This window comes from Taeniopygia guttata, chromosome 1 (assembly GCF_048771995.1).
Source record: "Taeniopygia guttata chromosome 1, bTaeGut7.mat, whole genome shotgun sequence".
Taxonomy (NCBI): domain Eukaryota; kingdom Metazoa; phylum Chordata; class Aves; order Passeriformes; family Estrildidae; genus Taeniopygia; species Taeniopygia guttata.
In genome coordinates this window covers 21,275,495-21,295,735 of record NC_133024.1, presented here as the reverse complement: position 1 = coordinate 21,295,735, position 20,241 = coordinate 21,275,495, and the positions used below count along the sequence as shown (strand labels likewise).

The following is a 20,241-nucleotide window of genomic DNA, read 5'->3' as shown; positions in this document are numbered from 1 at the left end:
TTACAGACATTTTCTGAAAAACAAAAAAGCAAAAATAAAGGGGCACCCCCCAGTTTTACTCAAAATCTTAGATTCGGGACAAATAGAAGGTCCACACAGTCTTATAACATGGGGGAGAGGTTTTGCTTGTGTTTCTACAGGTGAAGAACTCGAAATGGTCCCAGCAAAGAATGTGAAGCCCTACCACGCACCGAAATCCGCTGGCACCCCCACACCAGGCAGTACTTCTGCAAGTACAAGCCAAGAAGCAAGCACCCAGACCTGAACTGCGCAGAGTTATCAAGAGAAAATGACCTGCCAGAAACAGCTCGAGAAAAGAATGGAGTTTTGTCGTTTGCATGTGTGCATGTTGCTTTTGTTCTTTTGTTTTAGTTTTTGTATTGAAGTTTTACCTGTAAGTGAACCAAAGACAAATGCCTGGGTTGCTTTAGGCAAGTCTGCAGGCTCTGATACCACCTGTCTATCTGACACAAGGCCTGACAAACTTTCTTCAACCTGTTTAATTAGAGGACCTTTTCCAGAAAGTTTTGATAATGCTACCTCAGTTAAGTTTTTCCATTACCCTAAAGCAGTCAAACAAGTTAAGCTGTTGGCTCAGTAAAAAAGTAAATGCCACCTCTACTATAATCAGTAATTTGATAACAGATAATCCATCTCAGCTGAACAGTTTATTTGATGGTTTGAGCTTTGCACCTTAGCTAAAGGAACTCTGTAAAGTAAGCTTGATTGTTCCAATAGTAATAAGTGTAGTTTTAGTAGCAATACCCTGTATACCTCAGAGTGTGCAGAAAATAGTGGTTAAGTCAATATTTAATATCTCAAATAGTTCAATGGAACAGGGGAGTTGTTGGGAAGGATGGATAAATATAATTGCCTGGCAAAAGATTTACAATAGTACAGCCAGGATGAAAACAACCCCCGCTACTGGCTGGACAATACCCTTACCTACAGATAGGTCCAAAAGTCAAATGGACTGTTCCATCTCAACCCCCCAAAATGTATGGTTCATACCACACCTGTAACCCTCCCCTGAAACATCAGGTGTCTGTGACCCCATTGGCCCAAGTCTTGTTCCAGCCCACCTTGAAGCCCCCTGATAAGGGGTCCCTGAGGGGCCAGACGCCCTCTTGGATCCTCCCCCCTCTTGGATCTTCCCGTCTCTTGGAACTACACCTGTAACGACGTTTATTTGTATTCCACGGACAGATACAAGCGAGATCTCTGTGGTTGCTCTTGGGGGATGAGGTTTATTCGGGACGCAGAAAGGCCCTGCCTCGAGCTGCTAGACACAGCACGTGGCTGGGCCTGAGGTGATGGGGGAGGGGAGAGACAAAGAGGGGAGCAGGGACTCCCGGAGGACGCTCTAGGAGGAGAGGGGAAGATCCAAGAGGGCGTCTGGCCCCCCCGGAGACCCCTTAAAAATGGGGGCTCCAAGGTGGGCTGGAACAGGACCTGGGCCAATGGGGTCACAGACACCTGATGGTTCAGGGGAGGGTTACAGATGTGGGGTGAACCATAGATTCTGGGGGGTGAGATAGAACAGTCCATTTGACTTTTGGATCCCTCTGTAGGTGAGGGTGATTGTCCAGCCAGTAGGGGGCGTTATATTCATCCTGGCTGTACTATTGTGGTTCTTAATCATATTTATCTACCCTTCCCAACATACACCCACTTAGATCTTCCACCCTCTCCTAGAACTCCATGTCTCTCCCCTCCCCCATCACCTAAGGCCCTGCCACGTGCTGCGTCTGGCAGCTCCAAGCAAGACCTTTCACCATCCCTAATAAACCTTATATTCTAAGAGCAACCTTCAGAGATCTCTCATCTCCATTAATCAAAACCGTCCTGGAGAACAGCAATGCCACAATGCCACTTATATTTTTATATATTATTTTTATATTAATAAAAATATTATTTTTATATTAATAAAAATGCACACCCAAAGCAACTTCATTACTTTAATCTTAGGGGATTGCAGCACAAGTCAGCAAAACTAACAGTGATACTGAGGACATTCTAGCACATGATCTTGCCTGCAGCAGATCTGAAAAGCCAGATGGGGAAGGCATGAAAATGTCGAACACTGAGAGCAACTTAAAGGGGTGGTTCCAGGACAGGTAATAGAATATCAAACAGAAAGTTGCTGAATTCACCCGGCAGATGTGTATCAAAAGGCTTCTCTTGCTGCTGCCTCTAGTGTCTACCCAAAATAGAAAGCCGCTCCCAGAGTCTGTATGCAGTAAATGAGTATTAACAAAGGGAATGTTGCTGTATCTAGCAGAAGCAGAGACATCAGCTCACAGGACATATAGAGAATCCTCTTCTATGCTGGAAATGGTCCCCTACCAACGCACATTACTCTAAACAGACCAAAATTGCTGCTGGGCATTTCATTATACAGGGGCATATCTACATGAGTTAGCTTGCAGATTTCTTTAGTTTTTCTTTACAGAGACCAAACAGCAAAACTCTTCTCTGAGAATTTGACAGGGCTTTCCCCAGGACATACATGAAAGGACAGGAAGACTGGGGGATGACTGTTTTTATTTGCATCACAGTAGTGGTTAGAAATCCCAGACAGGATCAGGACTCCACTGTGTTGAATGTTGTACACTCACAAAAACCAGTAGCCTGAAAAAGGGAGCTGAAGCAGAAGACATCTGGCAGAGCTGCTTTAAATAGCTCAGAGGTTGTTAGGTGAGAAAGACTCTGTGTGTGTTTACACCTTGGAAAGGCATTGAGGAGATAATACACCATGTATTCATGGTTTATTTGTACTGTATAGCTGAAGCAAAGTGGAAATGCAAGCTGAATATTTTTTCTATAATTATTTTCCCTCCACCCTTTCAAAAATGGCACATCTTGGAAACACTGGAGCTTTGAATTTCCAAGACTGTAACATCAGACTCTAAATGCTAAACTAACTGCCCTTCACCCTGCTGCTACAATGAGGCTACTTTTGCAGTTTGACTGTGCCCACTGTCCTCACGGCACACACAGAGCAAACAGCAGCTAGAGAAGGGAAAGGGACAGAGAATCCTGTATGCAGGTGGCATTAGGATGTCAGATCATCCCCTGAGGGGTTTAGTTTCAGGTATTGTGAAAGCCTCTATGTAAGAGATTCAGAAAGCCTTTAAAGCAGTGCTGTCCCTTCAAATCACTAGTTGCACACTTACTCACAATTTTCCACAGACTAGGCTGTTAGTTACAGAAGGAACTTCTAAAATTACATGCTGGTATCCAGCTGCCATGTCTGCTTTACACAGTCCCATGTCTCTGATCATTTTTACTGTGATATAGAAGCAAAGCTAACTAAAAAGATTCTTTCTGGACATTATCCTGAATGATGCATAAAAGTTGCAGTAACAAGCTGGTTCCTATAATATTTCCTGCCTTTGCATTTTGGCTTAGCTGGCACACAAAAGGTACATTATGGGAAGTGATGAAGTCCTTTTCCTGTATACATCTCTGCACTGTACTCCTCAGGGATCCTTTGCCATTTGTGTCAGTCTTGGTTAGCTGAGCTTCCCTCGGGAGCTGCCTGTCCATTAAAAGGAGTGTGAGGATGTCCACGCAGAGTCAGACAGTCTGGTGAGAGTGCCTTCCCCTTGTGTTTCCATGCTGCCAGACATCATTCCCTGCAGAGGGATTTGCACTGATGATGCAGCAGGTAAGGGGACATTACCCCTTAAAAACATACTTGGAGGGCTGCTGTTCACCTCATTTCCTTGGTTGGCAACATTTACAGCACTGTTGCTCACTGTCCACAGGCAAGGATAGTGGCTGGAAAAAAAAGCAGCACAGATTGAATTACTTATTTCAAAGCATTTAGCCCACATAAGACTTGCCACAGTAAAGTCAATTTCATTGTCTGTTCAAAGGCAGCTATTCAAATCAGGTTACCAAACTAGATCAACCTTTAAGGTCTTAAGTGAAAAATCACCAGTAACCATCACACCTAGTGACTTGGAGTGAGGCATGGAGATAAATGTACAAGTATATGTGAGATTTCAAAATGTAAGCATCTTTTTATGTGCCCATCTTAGGAGCTGAGTCAGAAGAGTTTCTAGACAGGGAGGTCACAAAGTCTCAGGATACTGCTTAGCCACTAGGGTATAAACACTGAAAAGAAAACCTACTCAATCAAATAACAGTGCATTTGAAATTGCAGCTAGTTTTCCTGACACCTAAGTTAGAGAAGAAATGATTGCATTCATTTCAGGAAAAGAAGGGAAAATAATTGATAATTAATTGATTCTCTAGGTCTAAATTCCATCTACCCCTAGAATAGGTTTCTCATTTCATGAAGGATTACAGTGAGAAATATAGGAAGAAAAATAATTTGGTTTTTAAATGTTCACAGATTGTAGAGACCAGAATTCTTTGTGGGTGTTCCAAGATCCTGGTTTTCAGCAGTGCTGGGGAAAAATGAAGCTCCCATAGACTTAAGAGCAGAGGATAATTAGCTTTTCAGAAAGATTTGCCCAGCAGTCTTGATTTGGGCACTTAGGACACATTTCAAATCCTGGACACTGATTAAAGTTTGGAGCAATGGGCAAATCACCAGCACAGTCCTACAGGTCTCAGTGCTCCTCATACCAGCAGTTTTCCTGTAACCTTACCTGGGTCCAGGGCTTGCACCTCCCTTTGTGTGTGGCACTGAGAGCAAATTAGTGTGTGGAGAGGATGGCAAAGTCCAGGTGTCATGTCCTGAGAATACCTGAAGATTATTGCTGGAGCTCTCCAATAAGTTCACTTTGGGGAGGAAAAAAAAGTAACAAACAAATCCTCAGTGACTATTGCAGGCAATGTCTTAAGACAGCAAAAAGTGGGCAGGCTTAAGGCAGCAATCTGATCATGAGGTGCCCAACCACAGGTAACAGGACAAAAGTCCCAGCCACAGGTAAAAACATAAAATTCCCATGTTCATTTAGAGTAGCCATCGCAATCCCAGGTGTGATACATGAGAAGACAGCATGACAGACATAGGATTTGCATTTCTGTAAGTCTGACTAATAGTTTTTCATAACTGACATATGTCAGGCAATGTTTTGACACAGATTTTCTTATAATTTGAACTAAAATACTTAATAAAGTTTTATAAATACTGTTCCATTCCTGGAAAATTTCAAGGCCAGGTTGAATGGAGCTTTAGGCAACCTGGTCTAGTGGAAGGTGTCCCTACCCATGGCAGAGAGGTTGGAACAGGATGATCTTTAGGATCCTTTTCAAGCCAAACCCTTCCATTATAAATACTTCCATTAAACAGGAATTCTTGCTAAATTATAATTAGCAAGCAGATTACTTTATCCCTACTCTTCTTTCCCACTTCTTCTGAGCGAAGTAAAAACAATTTCTGGATTTGCCCCAGATCTAGAAAGGGAACAGGACTCAAAGGATGTTCTGACAATACCAAAACGCCTTCACCTCCTTCAGCTCCTCCTTTGACTTGAGAGCTCAACTGGGTCATGGGAGGACATAGAAAGAAAACCTGCAATGCTCTTTTTGTATAACTGGAAGCTGTAGTGAAAGCAAGCCCGTACACTCTGGTTTATCACTAAGAGTGCACCCAGCTCCTGGTACCTCTTTTTCTGCTGCTTTAGTCACCCCGGGTGCATGAAGGGTTCTGTGCAGGCTGTCCCAGAGGCTCTCCTTGCCTTTTGCTAGCCTGAGCTCAGCCTGGCTCCAGTGCTTGTGCTAACCTAAGGCAAGGGCCAAGCAGGCAGAGGCAGCAAAGCAGTGCTCCAGGAATACCTGTAGGGGAGTGATTCCTCTGCATGTAGGAGGGTGAGTATGGAGCAGCCCGATGGCCTCGCAGGGCTGAGTATCTCTCACAGCTGTGGGGAGCCTGCGGAGCGGGCAGAGGCAAAGCTCCACTGTACTGGTAATTAGAGCTTCCCGAGGCACACATTGGGTCTGGGCTGGAAATCAACCAGCCACCCACTTCAAGGGAAAAGAGAGAACTATTACTATTGCTCCATTAAAGTGCTACAATACAACTAAGAAATAACCAGCCTTCTAACAGAATCAGCTGTGCCTCAGAAATACCAAGCAGATTCTAAGATGCTGGTTTGTGAAACAACTGACAAAAAAATAGCAACCCTCCACTCCCCTCCCAACCCACCAACTCTGAAAACAAGACCTGAAAGCAACCAGAAAATGTCACAAACATTAAAGAACAAATGAAAGAAAAGCTATCAGTAAAACAAATGGAACTTCTACTCCCCCCTCATTTTTTACCTGTTACCTATGAAAGATAATTTTATAGGTGACAAAAACATTCGCAAATGCAAAAACAAAGAGGTAAGAAAACCCTTAAAATGTCATGTATCTTCTTGGTTCTAGATTCCTTTTAATATTGAAAAACTGGATTGTATGGAAAACGATCCCTCTGCAGGACCTCTCACATTATTTCTTACTGTGAGGTCTCTTCAATCTTCTTTTTTTTTTTAAAGGGTCCCTCTCTATGAACACAATTCAGGACTCAGAAAGTGACCAGGAGGAATCAGTTAAGCAAAGCCCAGGTTCCCAGCACCCATCATAGCTCACAGAACTTGAAGCTGACATTAATAAAAACCTTACAGTGAGAATATGTCATATGTTGACCTTCAGAGACTGTCTCTGGAGCATCTTTAGAATGGTTTCTGAAAGGCAAAATACTAGTGGTAAGTGTTCTCATTGAAAAATTACAGAAGTTATAACCAGAACTATTCATTAAAAATTGAAGAAGTGAGTAAAAAAGGAGGGAAATCCCTCTTTTTTAACCTTGCTAGGCAGCAGTAGAACCTTCCCACATTCTGCCAAAAAGGAAGCTGGACTTTTGTTTGATGACATAAACAAAAATGTTCCTAATTTTTTGCCATATCTGGGAGCTGAACATGGAATTCTAAATCCACCTGTGGGCACCATTCCTGCTTGTAGGCAAGCAGAAGGCAGCATCCCCCCTTCCCCAGCTGGAAACCCTGATGCTGAGACACAGGAACTTCTTAAGTGGTGATAGGAATGAAAGGAAATACAGATTCTCCTGCGGGCATATGGGGCACTTCACATGTCAGAAGATAAAGCAGGTCCAAATAAAATTAATTAGAAATTATGGGATGGGATGTACCATTTGGATGCCACTGTGCATTAACATAGGTGATGCATAGAAAATTTTGCAAGATAAACTACAATTAATTTCTGATGGAAGCCTCTGTGACATCTTACCTTTACTAAATCCATCATAAGTTACCACACAGACTTAATAACAGCAGTGCAGTTACATTACAGTTACAATGTAATTTCACTTCAACTATGCTTTTTGACACTTGGAGTTAACATTTTTTTCTCCCTGACCTATCAAATTACAGGATTCACTGGAGTGCAAGTACACTATAGTGGACATGTCAGGTACAATACTACTGGGAAAGCTCACACCATCTCATTTCAGGCTTTCTGTGTAGACAAAGATAAATGCCAAGATCCCTGAGAGCACATTCACCCACTTCAGCACCTATTGTAATAATTATATAGTCTCCACAATAATACCATTGGAGTGACTCTGGATTTAAGACAGCAGAAACAAGATACAGTTATGTAATTTATCTTTCATATGGTGATGTCACAGTTTTAACCATATCAGCAGCAAAAAGCTATTGGATCAAAAAAACAAAAGATGAACTCACCTTTCCTTTGCATCCAGGAAGGCTTTGGCAAAGGGATTATACTTGATTTTGAGAGCTGTTATCTTGAGTTTACAGAAAACAAGACATGTTAGTGAAAGCAATTTGAAATAGAAACTCGACAAAACATCCTCCAGAGTAATCTGAGTGGAACTCTCTGTGTTAGCCTAAAATATAACCCCACACTTGATGTTTCCCAGGGCTGGGTAGGAGACAGATTTGCTGTGTACTGATCAGTGCCACAGGCAAAAAACCAGCTGGGGCAGCCTGGCATGAGCTTGTCTGGTAAATGGGGTGGAATGGTGGACCCTTTCAAGAGGGTTTAAACACTGAATTCCTATCAAGTACAAATAAAATCTGCAGCAACATTAGCTAATGGATGTGGCACAGGAGTTAGCAATTCTTACAGTCCAAAGCACCCCTCAAGGGCAGAAATTTTCCCATTAAGTATTGTGTTATTCTGCAGTTATATGTATGATATAAAACATGGACAGATAGGGTTATCATTATGACTATCAGTTATTGCTGGAGAAAGATATTGGCTTGACTGTAGGGCTGTTCGGCTTTTTTTTTTTTTTCCAGTAAAGGATTGGGATGCCAGGACAGATGGACCAGTCTGGAATAGCTATGGCAGGATATTAAGCTAAACCTGGCTTAGTACTGGAGCCAGACACTAGATTAGTCAATGTTCTACTGCAGAGAAAAGACAGAATATTAGACTGGATGGAGTATTACACTGCATGGGATTGGTTGGGAAACAAGAAAATGGCACACTGGTCTTGCAGTTAATCAGCTTGTAGCAGATCTCATCAGTGGTGACCAGAGCACAGCGTGGCACCCTCCTACCTCTTCATTCTGGTAGGCAGTCACCGCTATGAACTGCGTCTCAGGGAAGGAGCAGTTCATCACCATCCGGTGGGGGCCTCCTACGCGAACTATGTGCACCTGGGGCTCGTATTTGTGCAGGGAGTTCAACATTATCTGCAGGAAACAAAACAGAGAGACAGCCCCCAGTGCCACTATGGTACCTCACAGCCACCCCCTGGCTCTGCGACAGAGCAGCTGTCACTGCTGAACCTCCCCAGCCAGCGACTCCTGAAGCAGGAGGGCAGGTGCCTTCCTCCCCTGCAATAACCACAGGGCTGAACAGAATGAGACTTCACTGGACTGGATTTAAGACTTTGGATGCAGCAGCAGCACAGAGTATTTGTGTTAGCAGCTACGACCCTCAAACCACTGGGCTCCCACTGCACTAGAGGCTGCTGAAACATCTCAGGGGCACTCCTTGTCCTGCTTCTGCTGTCTGAAAGACTCAGAATCACCCTCACAGAAAAGGTGCCAGGATGAAGCTAAGGCAGTCATCCAGACTCCTCTCTGGGCAAGATGAAGTGTATCTAAACAGGCCTTGGCAGATCTAACCTGGCACTAAAAGCTGTGAATAGCATTGATTCCAGGAAGTCTATTAGGTCCTTTCATTTGCTCTAATGTAAGAAAAATATTATTTTTTTAAATTTGTACTTTTCAAAGTGATGCATACATACATACATTCATATATACATATCTATATACATGTATAAGAAAGAACACAGCTATTAGCAGAAAACACTGATAGTCATCAGTTTCTAATACTGTCACAAAAGGGGCAGCTGAAGCATAGAGTGGGGACGTGGTTTACTTGAACGCTGTGGTCATGATTTCAAAAGAAAGCAAAGGAAGTTTCAGTCATTTGTTATTTAGCAACTTTTGTTTGGATCCTGTTTCTCATACAGCTTTTTCTCTCCTACTTTCTACTATTTTCCTCTCCTTCATATATATACAGAGTGTTCCCCTGATTTTTTCCCCAGGGACTCTTTGACCCTCCAAGTTTCCTGTAGCTTTTTTTCCCCAAGTGCATATTTTTCTGAGGCTTTTGACTTTTCTGAGATCCTAGACATATGACAAGCATTTGCAAATTCAGATCCTGTTCTATGCTCTACAATAGTTCTTGTGTGCTGGTTCCACATATGACTAAGGAAAAGTCAGATCATCTTCCTGTTCTCCAATCTGTAAAACCTGAGATAATTTCCTCATCAGAGCACTAAGCTTACGGAGGTTCCTCACAAACCTAATGGAAATAACAAATTGAGAGCACATAACATTTACATGAAAGAAATTGATTCTGGGCTGACAAGTATCATCCACCATAGGAGTTTTGTACCAAACAAACAAGTGAACAAAAGGTCTTGTGCAACATTTTGTCTTTAGATGCATCATCAAAAATAAAATATGAAACAAAATTAATTTTCCTGTTTGCATTTTTAAGCAGTTCAAAGAGAAAGTCACTTATTTCTGGTACATGTGGTTTCTTTCCAAAGGCCAAAGCTGATTCAATAGAGTATTGATAATTATCATGATGCAGAAACAGACATAGTAATTATTTCATTTAGGAGCAGCCTTTTATTCTGCCATCTGACTCCTGCCAACATTCCACTTACACCAAACAACATTGGGGAGCACAACAAAAACCTAATACCCGTGGCCATTTCCCCCCCTTTCTCTGAAGTCCTATGTAAAAATCCCCAGCACACAAGATCAAATCTGAAAAGACCCCTGACGATTAAGTAAACCACAGCACTCTGTCTCTCTTAACATCAAGAAGTCCATTAAAATCTGAAAGTGCCAATTAAGGCCTGTTTATCCCTGTTTATATTTGGCCTCCAGAGAATAATTGGCATCTGTGGGTGAAGAGGCCTGTAAGGGCTTCTGTAATTATATAAATGTACCCTTGATATTTCTTGATTGGTAGGTGCTTGCAATTGAAGCCAAAAGGTGATGTGGAAACATCAGGCCATACCTGCCCACTCCCATTGAGCTTGTTGGTAAGTTTGACTTTGCTGAAGGAAATGGCAGCTTTCATCCAGTGGGCCCCAAAGTTGGGAGAGTCTGGGTGGATGTAGACACAGCTGTGGTTCGGTGGCTCTGGTTTCCCAGCTGGCACCCATTCTCCATTGATATACTTCCAGCGGTGGCCATCAGTCGGAGCAAAGTCCAGCAGGAAGGAGTACATGGCATTAGGATCCAAGCCTGACACGCTGATCTTCAAAACAGGGAACATCCGCCTGGCCAGGGAAACAAAAAAGCAGGACACCACTGGAAAGTGCTCTTGAAAGACTCTCCTCAGTATGTTTGTTTCCAGGTGCTCACTGACTAGCTCAGTATAAAAAACATCCTCCCTTCCTTCAATCCACCCTTGCCATCAGACCTTGCATTTGGCAGTTTCTCCAGTAATTTGTTCCCATACTTCCATATTCCCTGACCTCAGCAGCTTGAACATGTCCTTTTGCTTTTAGTTCCATCTCACATGCGAGCTCTAAACTTCTACCCAGCCTTCCATTATCTTGTGTGTTTAAAACTGAAATCCTGCCTTTGCTTTGTTTTGGAAAAAATGGTCCTTTTGTGCCCAAAGGTCCAATGCCACCTTTCCTCAATCCCCTTTTATTATTTTTTTTCTTTTGTAAAGGAGATTTGCAAGAGCTCACAACTTGATTTTCAGTGGTTTTTTATTTGTCCCAGTGCTGGTGATCGATGCCACACAGCTCTGAATTGGCACCTCAGTGCCTGAAAGTCTGCAGCAATAGAGCTAGTAGCGATCCAAGACTTTCAGCAACTGGGAATAACATGTGGACATCAGAACAGAGGTGTCTCCCAGAAAATGTATTCCTAGTCATTAAGCTTCTTAGCTTGTCAAGAAATACATGTAATTGCTGTTACATATCACCTCCTACATTCCTCTTCCATGAGTAACCAGCTTCCCTGCCCCAGACATCTCCCTGCTGACCTCTCCTGGCAAATGCCATTTCTCCATGCCACATTTTTATGGACCATAAATTCCAATGAAAGCAAACGAATCTCTGAAGGCCTTTGTTCTATGGGTACAGAGAGAGTACACTGAGCAACCAGAGGAATAGCCTGAGGTCCATAGCCATGGGGCTAAGGTAAGGTAGTTCTTGAGGCTTAGGCAGCCATACAAGACATCCAAAATACACAAGAAGGGACCTGAAACTCCAGGCTGTCTCAAAGGACACTGGAAGCCTCTTCCCCTGCAATCATACTCTCTAGTGACACCCAAATGCAAATTGCTAACAATCATGACATCCCACTCACCTGTCTGGATACCTTGATATAGTTTTTGCTGCATGCATTCAGCAGCTTCTGCTGACAGGAAAAGACAGATTTTGATAAATTTGAAAATTTTCATCTAATATTAATACTTGCTGATACAGGGTCAGTGCAGTATTGAAGAAGATATCATAGAATGCTTTGGGTTGGAAGGGACCTTAACGATTATCTTGTTGCAGTCCCTGGATTGGTGTCCCCAGCCCATTCCACTGGACCAGGTTGCTCCGAGCCTCATTCAGTCTGGCCTTGAACCACCTCCAGGGATGAGGCACCCACAGCTTCATGGGGCAGCCTTTTCCAGTTCATCACCACTCCTTGTATCACTCCATGTCCTTATAAAGTCCCTCTCCAGCTCTCTTGCAGCCCCCTTTAGGTACTGGGAGGATGCTATATCTCTCTCCACTCCAGGCTGAGCAACGTCAGCTATCTAAGCTTTTCCTCATAGGAGAGGTTCTGTCCTCCAGACTTGCTCCAACAGATCCATGTCCTTCCTGTACTGGAGGCTCCAGAGCTGGATGCAGCACTCCAGGTAGAGTCGCACAGAGTGGAGCAGAGGGTCACACTCCCCTCCCTCACCCTGCTGGCTGCACTGCTTTAGATGCAGCCCAGGATGTGTTTGGCTTTCTGGACTGTCAGTGCACATTGCTGGGTCATGTTGTGCTTCTTGTCCACCAACACTCCTGAGTCCTTGTCCTCAGGATTGCTCTGAACCTATTCTCCATCCAGCCCGCATTTTAACACAGAACCACAAAGTTCACTTTATGAAGTCTGTGCAGGCCCTGCTCTCAAACCTATCCAGATCCCTCTGGATGACATCCCTTTCCTCCACACGTCAACTCGAGCACACACCGGGGGGGTGCTGGCAAGCTTGCCGATGGTGTGCCCCTGTCACCAACAAAGGTAATGAAAAGCTCTAGTCCCAGTACTGATCCCTGAGGAGCAGCACTCCCCACTGGTCTCCAAAGTACTGTGAGCCATGACCTTTCTAGTTAAATAGAACCTTAATCAAGGATATACACACTATATGGTGTCTTTCTGATCAGGATGCACCAAACTGGGACATGATAAAAAATATGGAAGCATTGCTCCTTCCAATGCTTAGATCTCCTCCAGTTAAGGTTCAAAGGAACACATTTAGATACATAGCTGAAATTTAATTAGAGGAGAAAATTAATCCACATGAAAATTTAATTTCACTAGATTGTGGAGAGCTGTCTGTGTTACACGCAGATTGTTAATTCCTCTGCCCACAATGTAGGCAGACTGCTCTGCCTTTTTATTTGAGAGGCTCAAGTTTATCCCCAAAGGACCTATAGACCAATCCAGAAGAGAATACTGTCACCATCCATTTTAACCTCCTGTAGCACTAAGATTAGAGCACTTCCCTGTGTTAACCGGCTTCGCTCCCAGTAATTCCCTGCCTCACTTGGACCAGCATGTTTTGACTGTACAGAGTCTAACGATGGAAAACTTACCACCTAACATGTTCTGCTGATTAAGTGGCTTTACTGTTAAAATCTGTCTTTTAGCATGGCAAATTGTGATTTCTCCAGATTTGTTTCAGTCAGAATGTTTGTTTCAATGATCAGGTAGGTGCACACGTGACTTCCATCGCTGCAATAGCCAAGCCCTTCAGCCTCTTCATTTTATTTGGAGCAAATCTGCTGCAATTACTCCACAGTACAGACCTTGAGTGGGAAGATGTTTGATATCAAACTTAAATGTGCAGTAACCAGTAAAGTTGCTTTAGCATTCAAGCCTGGAAAGGGCTTCTTTCCCCCCGTCATGGCTGCCTGCACTGATCCCCTATGGATTCGCCCCATACAAAGAGGGGAACAGTGGCACCTCCCTGTCTCCAGGCAATAACAGGGATTGCAAAGTCTCAAGATACTGCCTAGCTAGTATGGCATAAACACTGAGAGAGGAAACCTACTCAGTCAGATAACACTGCATTTGATATTGAAGTGTCAATTGAATACAATAGGTCTGAGTAAAATAGGAGATGGTTTCCCACTGTATCAGCTACACCCACTGGGATGTATTTTGTGATATAGCACACGTTTCAATGTTAATGATGTCTATCCTGTTCAGAATATTTCCCCTAGGCATATTGCTAGGGCAGGTGATTATTATAATGAAGTATGATACAGCCATGGAGACATATCTGTATATAAACACTGAAGTTGGTTCATCTAACTGTGACATTTTGGGACCCTCAGTACCAATTAGAGATGACTCAGAGCAGATAGAATTGTGCATACTAGAATTTGACACTTGAGAAACACTAATCAATTAGACTTTCTTTCTCTGGGACACTCTTGTATCGGGTTTCTCTTTAATTTCTGAGTTTTGCTGACAAAGTGTCCGTCCACACCAACTGTTTTAGTTTTCACACGCAAAAGTTCAGGCTGGCTCTTCTCTCTCATTGTAGAACACAGTTTTCAAAAGTATTCATCTACCCTTCAGCAAGAATGGTTTAGTTGTACTCATTTAGCAGCAGCAGAATAAGATCAATATTTTTTTCTACTGAGACTCTCTCTGGAGACAATCACTGAAGAATTCTGAACCTGAGAAAAACTCAGCACTCACAGGAAATTGTCTCAAGTTTGTCTTCTTTTGAATAGCATGGTTCAGAGTTCTTTGCTTGAGGCCACGGTCTGTATTTTCTTTGTTTTAGTGTGATGCTGTGTTTTTTGATGAAAAATACTTTCAGAAATGCAGAGATTCTTTTTCATGGTCTCTGCTACAGTAACTATGTTAAAAAGATAAATGCAAATGGCAGTATGACATACTTTTGTAATTTTTAATCTTGCTGTAGTTTAATCATAAAGAATTCTATTTCTGCTCTCACTGACATTTCTAGAGATGTCACTGACTATAGGAAAAGTAGAATCAGGCTGATAAGGAGTGTATAAGTTAAAATTAAAAAATCAGGCAGCTTACACAATGAAATAAAAAGTACCCAGGCATATTCAGATAACAAAATATTCCCTTACCAACATTATAATAAGATTTTATCTACACATTCACCCTGACATTTCAGAAGGAACTAGTATCACCATGAAGTCATGATTTTCATTAGCTGAGAGGAAAGAAACTGAAAAAACCCTGTTGGTAAGGTGTGATTCTTTGTACCAATTTAATTAGTCAGAGACAAACCCATCTTACCCCATTTTAGTCCCTTACACTGCTAAAGAGACAATTTAAGCTACTGTACACCAAGTGAAAGTCCATTTAGAAGTTATCTGTAGCCTAACAGCAGTTTTCAAAGCAATTTAAATGAAGCAAAAGCAGTTTCACGATATAAAAAGAACCTCAGCAGCAGATTTCTATCAGTATAGGTTGTTAGGAGGAATCAGAATGGCAACAATGCTCTTACACCAAGAGCTGGTATTTTGGGAAGGTAACTTCTCTCTGCAGAATCACCTTGCTGATCCAATAGACTAGATTTTTCATTTTTACTTCTTTCACCTATGTCCCTAATCAAGTTACAGTCAACAGTAATTTCCGCTACAAATTCTGCAAAATCAAAGTCTGCAAAATTACTGAAAGTCACACCACATGAGTAAATCTTTCTCTGTGTCTCTTAATTTCTCTCTTCTATGTGGATCTCCTGAGAGCTCTTGTAAAACATGTGCATGTTGAGGAAACAGCTGGGGTGGGCAGCAGCAAAAGGCTGGTGAAGATAAATTAAATAAAAACCTTAGTGACACTGTGCAAATCTTGTTCTGCTAGCTGCTTGTCTGTTATGGGCTGGACTCTGCTGTCAGCCCAGTTCAGAGCAGAACCTCTGTGGAGAGCCTTCTTCAAGCTAGTGCCTGATTCAGAATTAGCATCCTTCTCACCAGATTTTCCACTCTTTTCCTGTGCCTTTCTATGTTCCCCAAATAGTGAGACGTGTGATCCATTTATACCACAATGTTTTGTCCTTCTAAAACAGTGTATACTAAGCAATATTCCACACTTGTTTCTAAGGGCACCAGCAACAACTGTGGGACCATGCAATTCAGACTGCACATACAGACAGAGCACATAGGGCAGTTTTATTGTACCCACTGTGGTACTGGCTGCTCGTACAAGCTGTTAATACCACCCAGAGGGATGGGAACTGCAGCTGGGTCTAACAACACCAATCTGTTTCTGTGCAGTAATTTGAAGCCTACAGATGAGGACTTGCTAATATAGACTGATGATTATTAGCAATAAGAAGTCAATACAAAGGTTTTGAGAGGTATTCCCTTGCAAAAGTTTCCTTTTTGTGCAATCACAAGTTAGTCTATCTATTTTTCCAGCATGCTTCATAGGAGGAATGGTTTGGCAGTGACCAAAAAGAAGCAAGGTCACCCCGTCTTTTTCATACACTGGTTTTAGCAGACTGCAAGGCTGCAGTCCCCTATAAACTCTGGTGTGCTCATTGCAGACACAGTTTATTATTGTAGATCTTAACCCCCCTGGCTGTCACCTCTATTGAGCCCACAGTGCTGAGCAGATCACTCACCTGCCATTCTTGGTCACGATCATCTCATTAGTGACTTCCCTGAATCTCTGCCAGAGCGTCGCATCCTCCAAGACAACCTGGAGCTGTTTCTCTGTGGGGTCACCTTTGTCCCTCCCAGCCTGGAGTTCACTCTCCACTATGCTGAGGAGCCTGGAGACGGTGCAGTCGCTGGGTTTTTTGCAGCCCAGCTCTGCCATGACAGCTTTACTGCCAGAAACTTCAGGTAGCTGCTGAAAAGACAAAAATAATAAGCCAAATTAAAAAGAAGTCAATTCATTGGGCACCGTCTGACAAATGTGCTCTCCACACTCTTTTGCCACTGCCTAGCTCTTTCCCCTGGAAGTCCCAATGGGCAGTGACACCAGTGTGTGGAGGTTTACGCACACACGCTCCACACAAAAAGAGGACTATCTCCTAATTACCTGTTAGACAGTCAGGTGGGTGGCTGGCTGATGACTCAATTGGCTGCCTTGAAAGAAGAGTCCTCCATCCAAATTAGCATGCTTTTATCTTTTTTCAACCTGAAGTGGGTCTAATTGTTCTGCTTGAGAACCAGGTTTCCATTAATGAAAATTGTTTCATTTCCAGACTGAAACAATGCATGGAAATTGCATTCATGCTGGTGCAGACTCTAACTGAAGGAGCTGGGAAGAGTCAAGGTAGTTATACAGAGAAGGTTGTCTTAAAATATTTTCACCATGAATGTTGCAGAAATGCATTAACCTCATTCCTCTACATTCCTAAATAAAAATATAATATTAAAATACCTTTCTGCATGGAGGTTTCAGTGCACAAGGAATCCCTAAGCTCCATTGTTGATGGATATTGTGTCCATCCCTTGGTCCCACTGTCATTCACAAAACAGGTGGCTGAATACTCCTCCGGCTGCATTTCCAGGACAGACCACACACTTCTAGGGCTGGGATGAGCTTAACTGTCTGAGACCTGGCACTGCTGACAAGCTCAAGGTCCATCTCATGCAAAAGCTCCCTTAGCATCCCAAAAAGTCATTCCCTCTCACCTCATCCTCAGACCTTCTCTGACAAGCCTGATCCAACAACACATGCCCTCCACAAAAAAGACACCATTTTACTGAGGACTCCAACAATTTCAGCATTCAAGGAGACAAGAGATGTGGGTTCAGTCCCCTGCTGGAGGGTTAAGTGGAAGCCCCACAAATAACAGTGACCTGTAAACACTGGGCTTTGGAATAGAACAAATGCTGGAGTATCTAACTTTTCCTGATACATCTATCTCTGCTAATGTCTTTAAAATTTCTGTTCTGTTGGACAAGGCACAGTCAGGGACTTGATTATGAAAACATAGTCCTAGAGGTCATTTTTAGAGAAATACATTTTCTGTCTGCTTATTGAGAATTTTGCAGTCTTTCATTCAACAGTCCCTGCTGGATTTCTGTGCTTCTGTCTCTTTTAGAAAGACAAAATGATTTGGTGGACCTTTTTTGGGATTTTTACAGACAAAAAAGAGCATGGCAGGCTTCGTAAAAGAAAATTTAAGTTATATCCATCATTTGACAAGGCTCAACCAATCTCGCCTTTAAAAAAACTGAGAGGTACCATCCACCTAAACAACAATGGCCAGAGCTTGATGGCACCTTATTTGGCACCCTTGCAGCCCAAATAATTCTGTGAGTCTATGTTGCTTTCAAACTTCACATTCTGACACCTCTTCCCCTCTTCATTTTTTAATTGTCAACTGATAACCAAAATACCTAGATTATTCTATAAGTAAACTCAGGTGAGTTACATTAGTAGGTGTCAGTTAGCAAGTTCTAGTTGTTAAACAGCCCACTTTCACTGCTGAACAACTAAAGAATCTACGTCTAATCTATAGGATATTTGAGTACCTGGAAGGGTACCACTTTGCACTTGAAAAAATAATTGCATCTCAGGCATGCTGGTGTAAATGGAATATGTTTATGTTTGGGTTCACCTTTCCAAATACTCAAAGAGGAGAGAGAAGCTACTGCTGTAATTTTTCCCTGCATGTGATCAAATGGCATAGAAATTGCATAGGAAAATATATGAGGGAATTTTAAATTTTATTATACTATAGATGCAAATAAACAGAGAAATTTGAGCTGCTGAAAGTACCATGAATTTTAATTAAACATCTTCAGGTTTTCAGGAACTTCTAAAACAGGTGTATATTACTTCGGGTTTTTTTTTCTTTTTTTCCAGCTGAAGCCCTATTTCCATGCAGCCTGTTTAGATACAGTTGCTCAAAAATTAGGATATTCAAAGTTAAGGCAGGTAAAGAGACAACAGCTCATAAAAGCCATAATAATCCAGTAGTTACACACAGTTCTTTCTATAGACAAATAAAAACAGAAGCAACCTGGCTTTCAGAAGTACTCACTGCCCATCTCTCCTGCAGGGCTGCGACTGGAGTGATACTGGATTAGAGCCTCAAAAAATCAGATCCCATCTACCTTCCTCAAGATGCTTAGAACTTAAAGGAAACCAAAAGCATGCGAAAAAGCAACAACAGTTCACATTGGTGCAAGAGTTTCCAAATGAGGAAGTGAAAGTCTCTCACCAGCAGACACTGGTACATCACTACCATAAAGTAGTGGGTAGCAGTAGGTAAAGAATATGCTCAGCAAAAATGGATTAGAAATGGAGGCTGCCATAAAGCAAAAGAAAGGGAGGACCTGCTTGGAGTGCACTGCTTGCCCAAAGCACTCCTGGGACTGAGCTGTGGAGAAGGAGGGCTGTATGGAAGGAACAGATAATGCACCTATTCCAGCAATGGGTTGGGATTGAGAATTTTTCATCAATAAGACTGGATTTTTTTACAGCTAGCATCCCTAAGGGAGAAGCATGAAGGTTTTAACTTTGGAGTATCATACTAAAACTTGTATTCTGCACAGTAATAAAATGCACTTTCAGATCCCAGAAGTGGGTAACACTTGTGTGCTTATGGTTATCACTCATACAAGGTGTCTGATTCTGGAAAATCTAGTGTCCAGAGGAAAAAATAAACCACAAATCTAACAGCTCAAGATACCTGACTTTCACACAGTTTGAACTTTAGTAATTATGTTACCATAGCTCAGGACACCTAAAACCATAGCTTTTTCCAAAATGAGAGTAGTTACCTGTAGTTGGTTAGTGGGAACAGCCCAATTACTATTCTCAGCATGGGGAAGGTTGTTTCAACTCTAAGAGTTCAGCCTAAGAGCAATTTATGTTGTATGTAGCAGAAGGCAGAGTTCACCACTGACACATCTTTCCATCTTTCCAACCTAAAAGAATTAACCAAAAAAATAAGTTTACACATATGCAAGCGCATGACCAGCTGAATGTACTTGGGCCTGAGATTTAATTAAAAACACACTTCCAGATTCTATGAATGAGACTTCTTTGCATTGTGCACTGTCTCTGTGTCACACAGCTGCCATGAGAGAGGGCTGCAGAACAGAAACCAGAGAGATTCAGAATCCCAGGTATTTGTTTATTGTTGGCTTTTCACTTACAAAAATATTACCTGTGGAAATTTACTTTGAATCTTTAGACTGTTTTAGGAGAAGTGAGAGACATCCTCTAATGTTTTGCCCCTCCATTCCCCTAAATAAAAACTTGGAATGCTTTCCAAACAACCCTTCTTTATCTTACTTTCTTTCAAGATTAATTTTGCCATGTCTACAAGTGCTGGAACAGAGGCCCAAACAGATAAATGTCACTAGCTGTAGGTATTGCCAGGACAGAGAGAACAATCCATTCTCAGATGTAGGTAATTTCTTGGGCTGGAAGTTAAAATTCCCTGAACCTAACATTTGAAGAAAAGGTAGCTGGACTTACAGAGGAGCACAGTAGATGTTTCTGGTGACCGACAGCCAGTGCCACTGCAAGGGGGGACTATTTATTGCCCCTCTTGCACTTACTACCCATTTAATTGGAC

General features: G+C 42.3%; 2 protein-coding genes across 3 annotated transcripts in view; both read right to left on the bottom strand.

The window, feature by feature from the left end:
- Positions 1-1,944: 1,944 nt before the first annotated feature.
- Positions 1,945-16,872, bottom strand: TBX19 (T-box transcription factor 19). Its single transcript, XM_030265283.4, has 9 exons — positions 16,740-16,872; positions 16,318-16,547; positions 10,495-10,759; positions 8,508-8,642; positions 7,665-7,726; positions 6,583-6,644; positions 5,755-5,943; positions 4,623-4,755; positions 1,945-3,783 (listed from the first exon to the last, which is right to left on the bottom strand). Exons 2-9 carry the CDS (start codon positions 16,512-16,514, stop codon positions 3,549-3,551), a joined length of 1,278 nt encoding a protein of 425 aa, XP_030121143.1. The 5' UTR covers positions 16,515-16,547; positions 16,740-16,872; the 3' UTR covers positions 1,945-3,548.
- The window catches only part of SFT2D2 (SFT2 domain containing 2), an 18,325-nt gene continuing 14,910 nt past the window's right edge, over positions 16,827-20,241 (bottom strand). For both annotated transcript variants that reach the window (XR_012054234.1, XR_003958643.3), the window contains exons 8-9: positions 19,439-19,585; positions 16,827-16,961 (exon numbers count right to left, since the gene is read on the bottom strand). The gene's annotated coding sequence lies outside the window, so the exon portion shown is untranslated. The remainder of the gene's footprint in view (positions 16,962-19,438; positions 19,586-20,241) is intronic.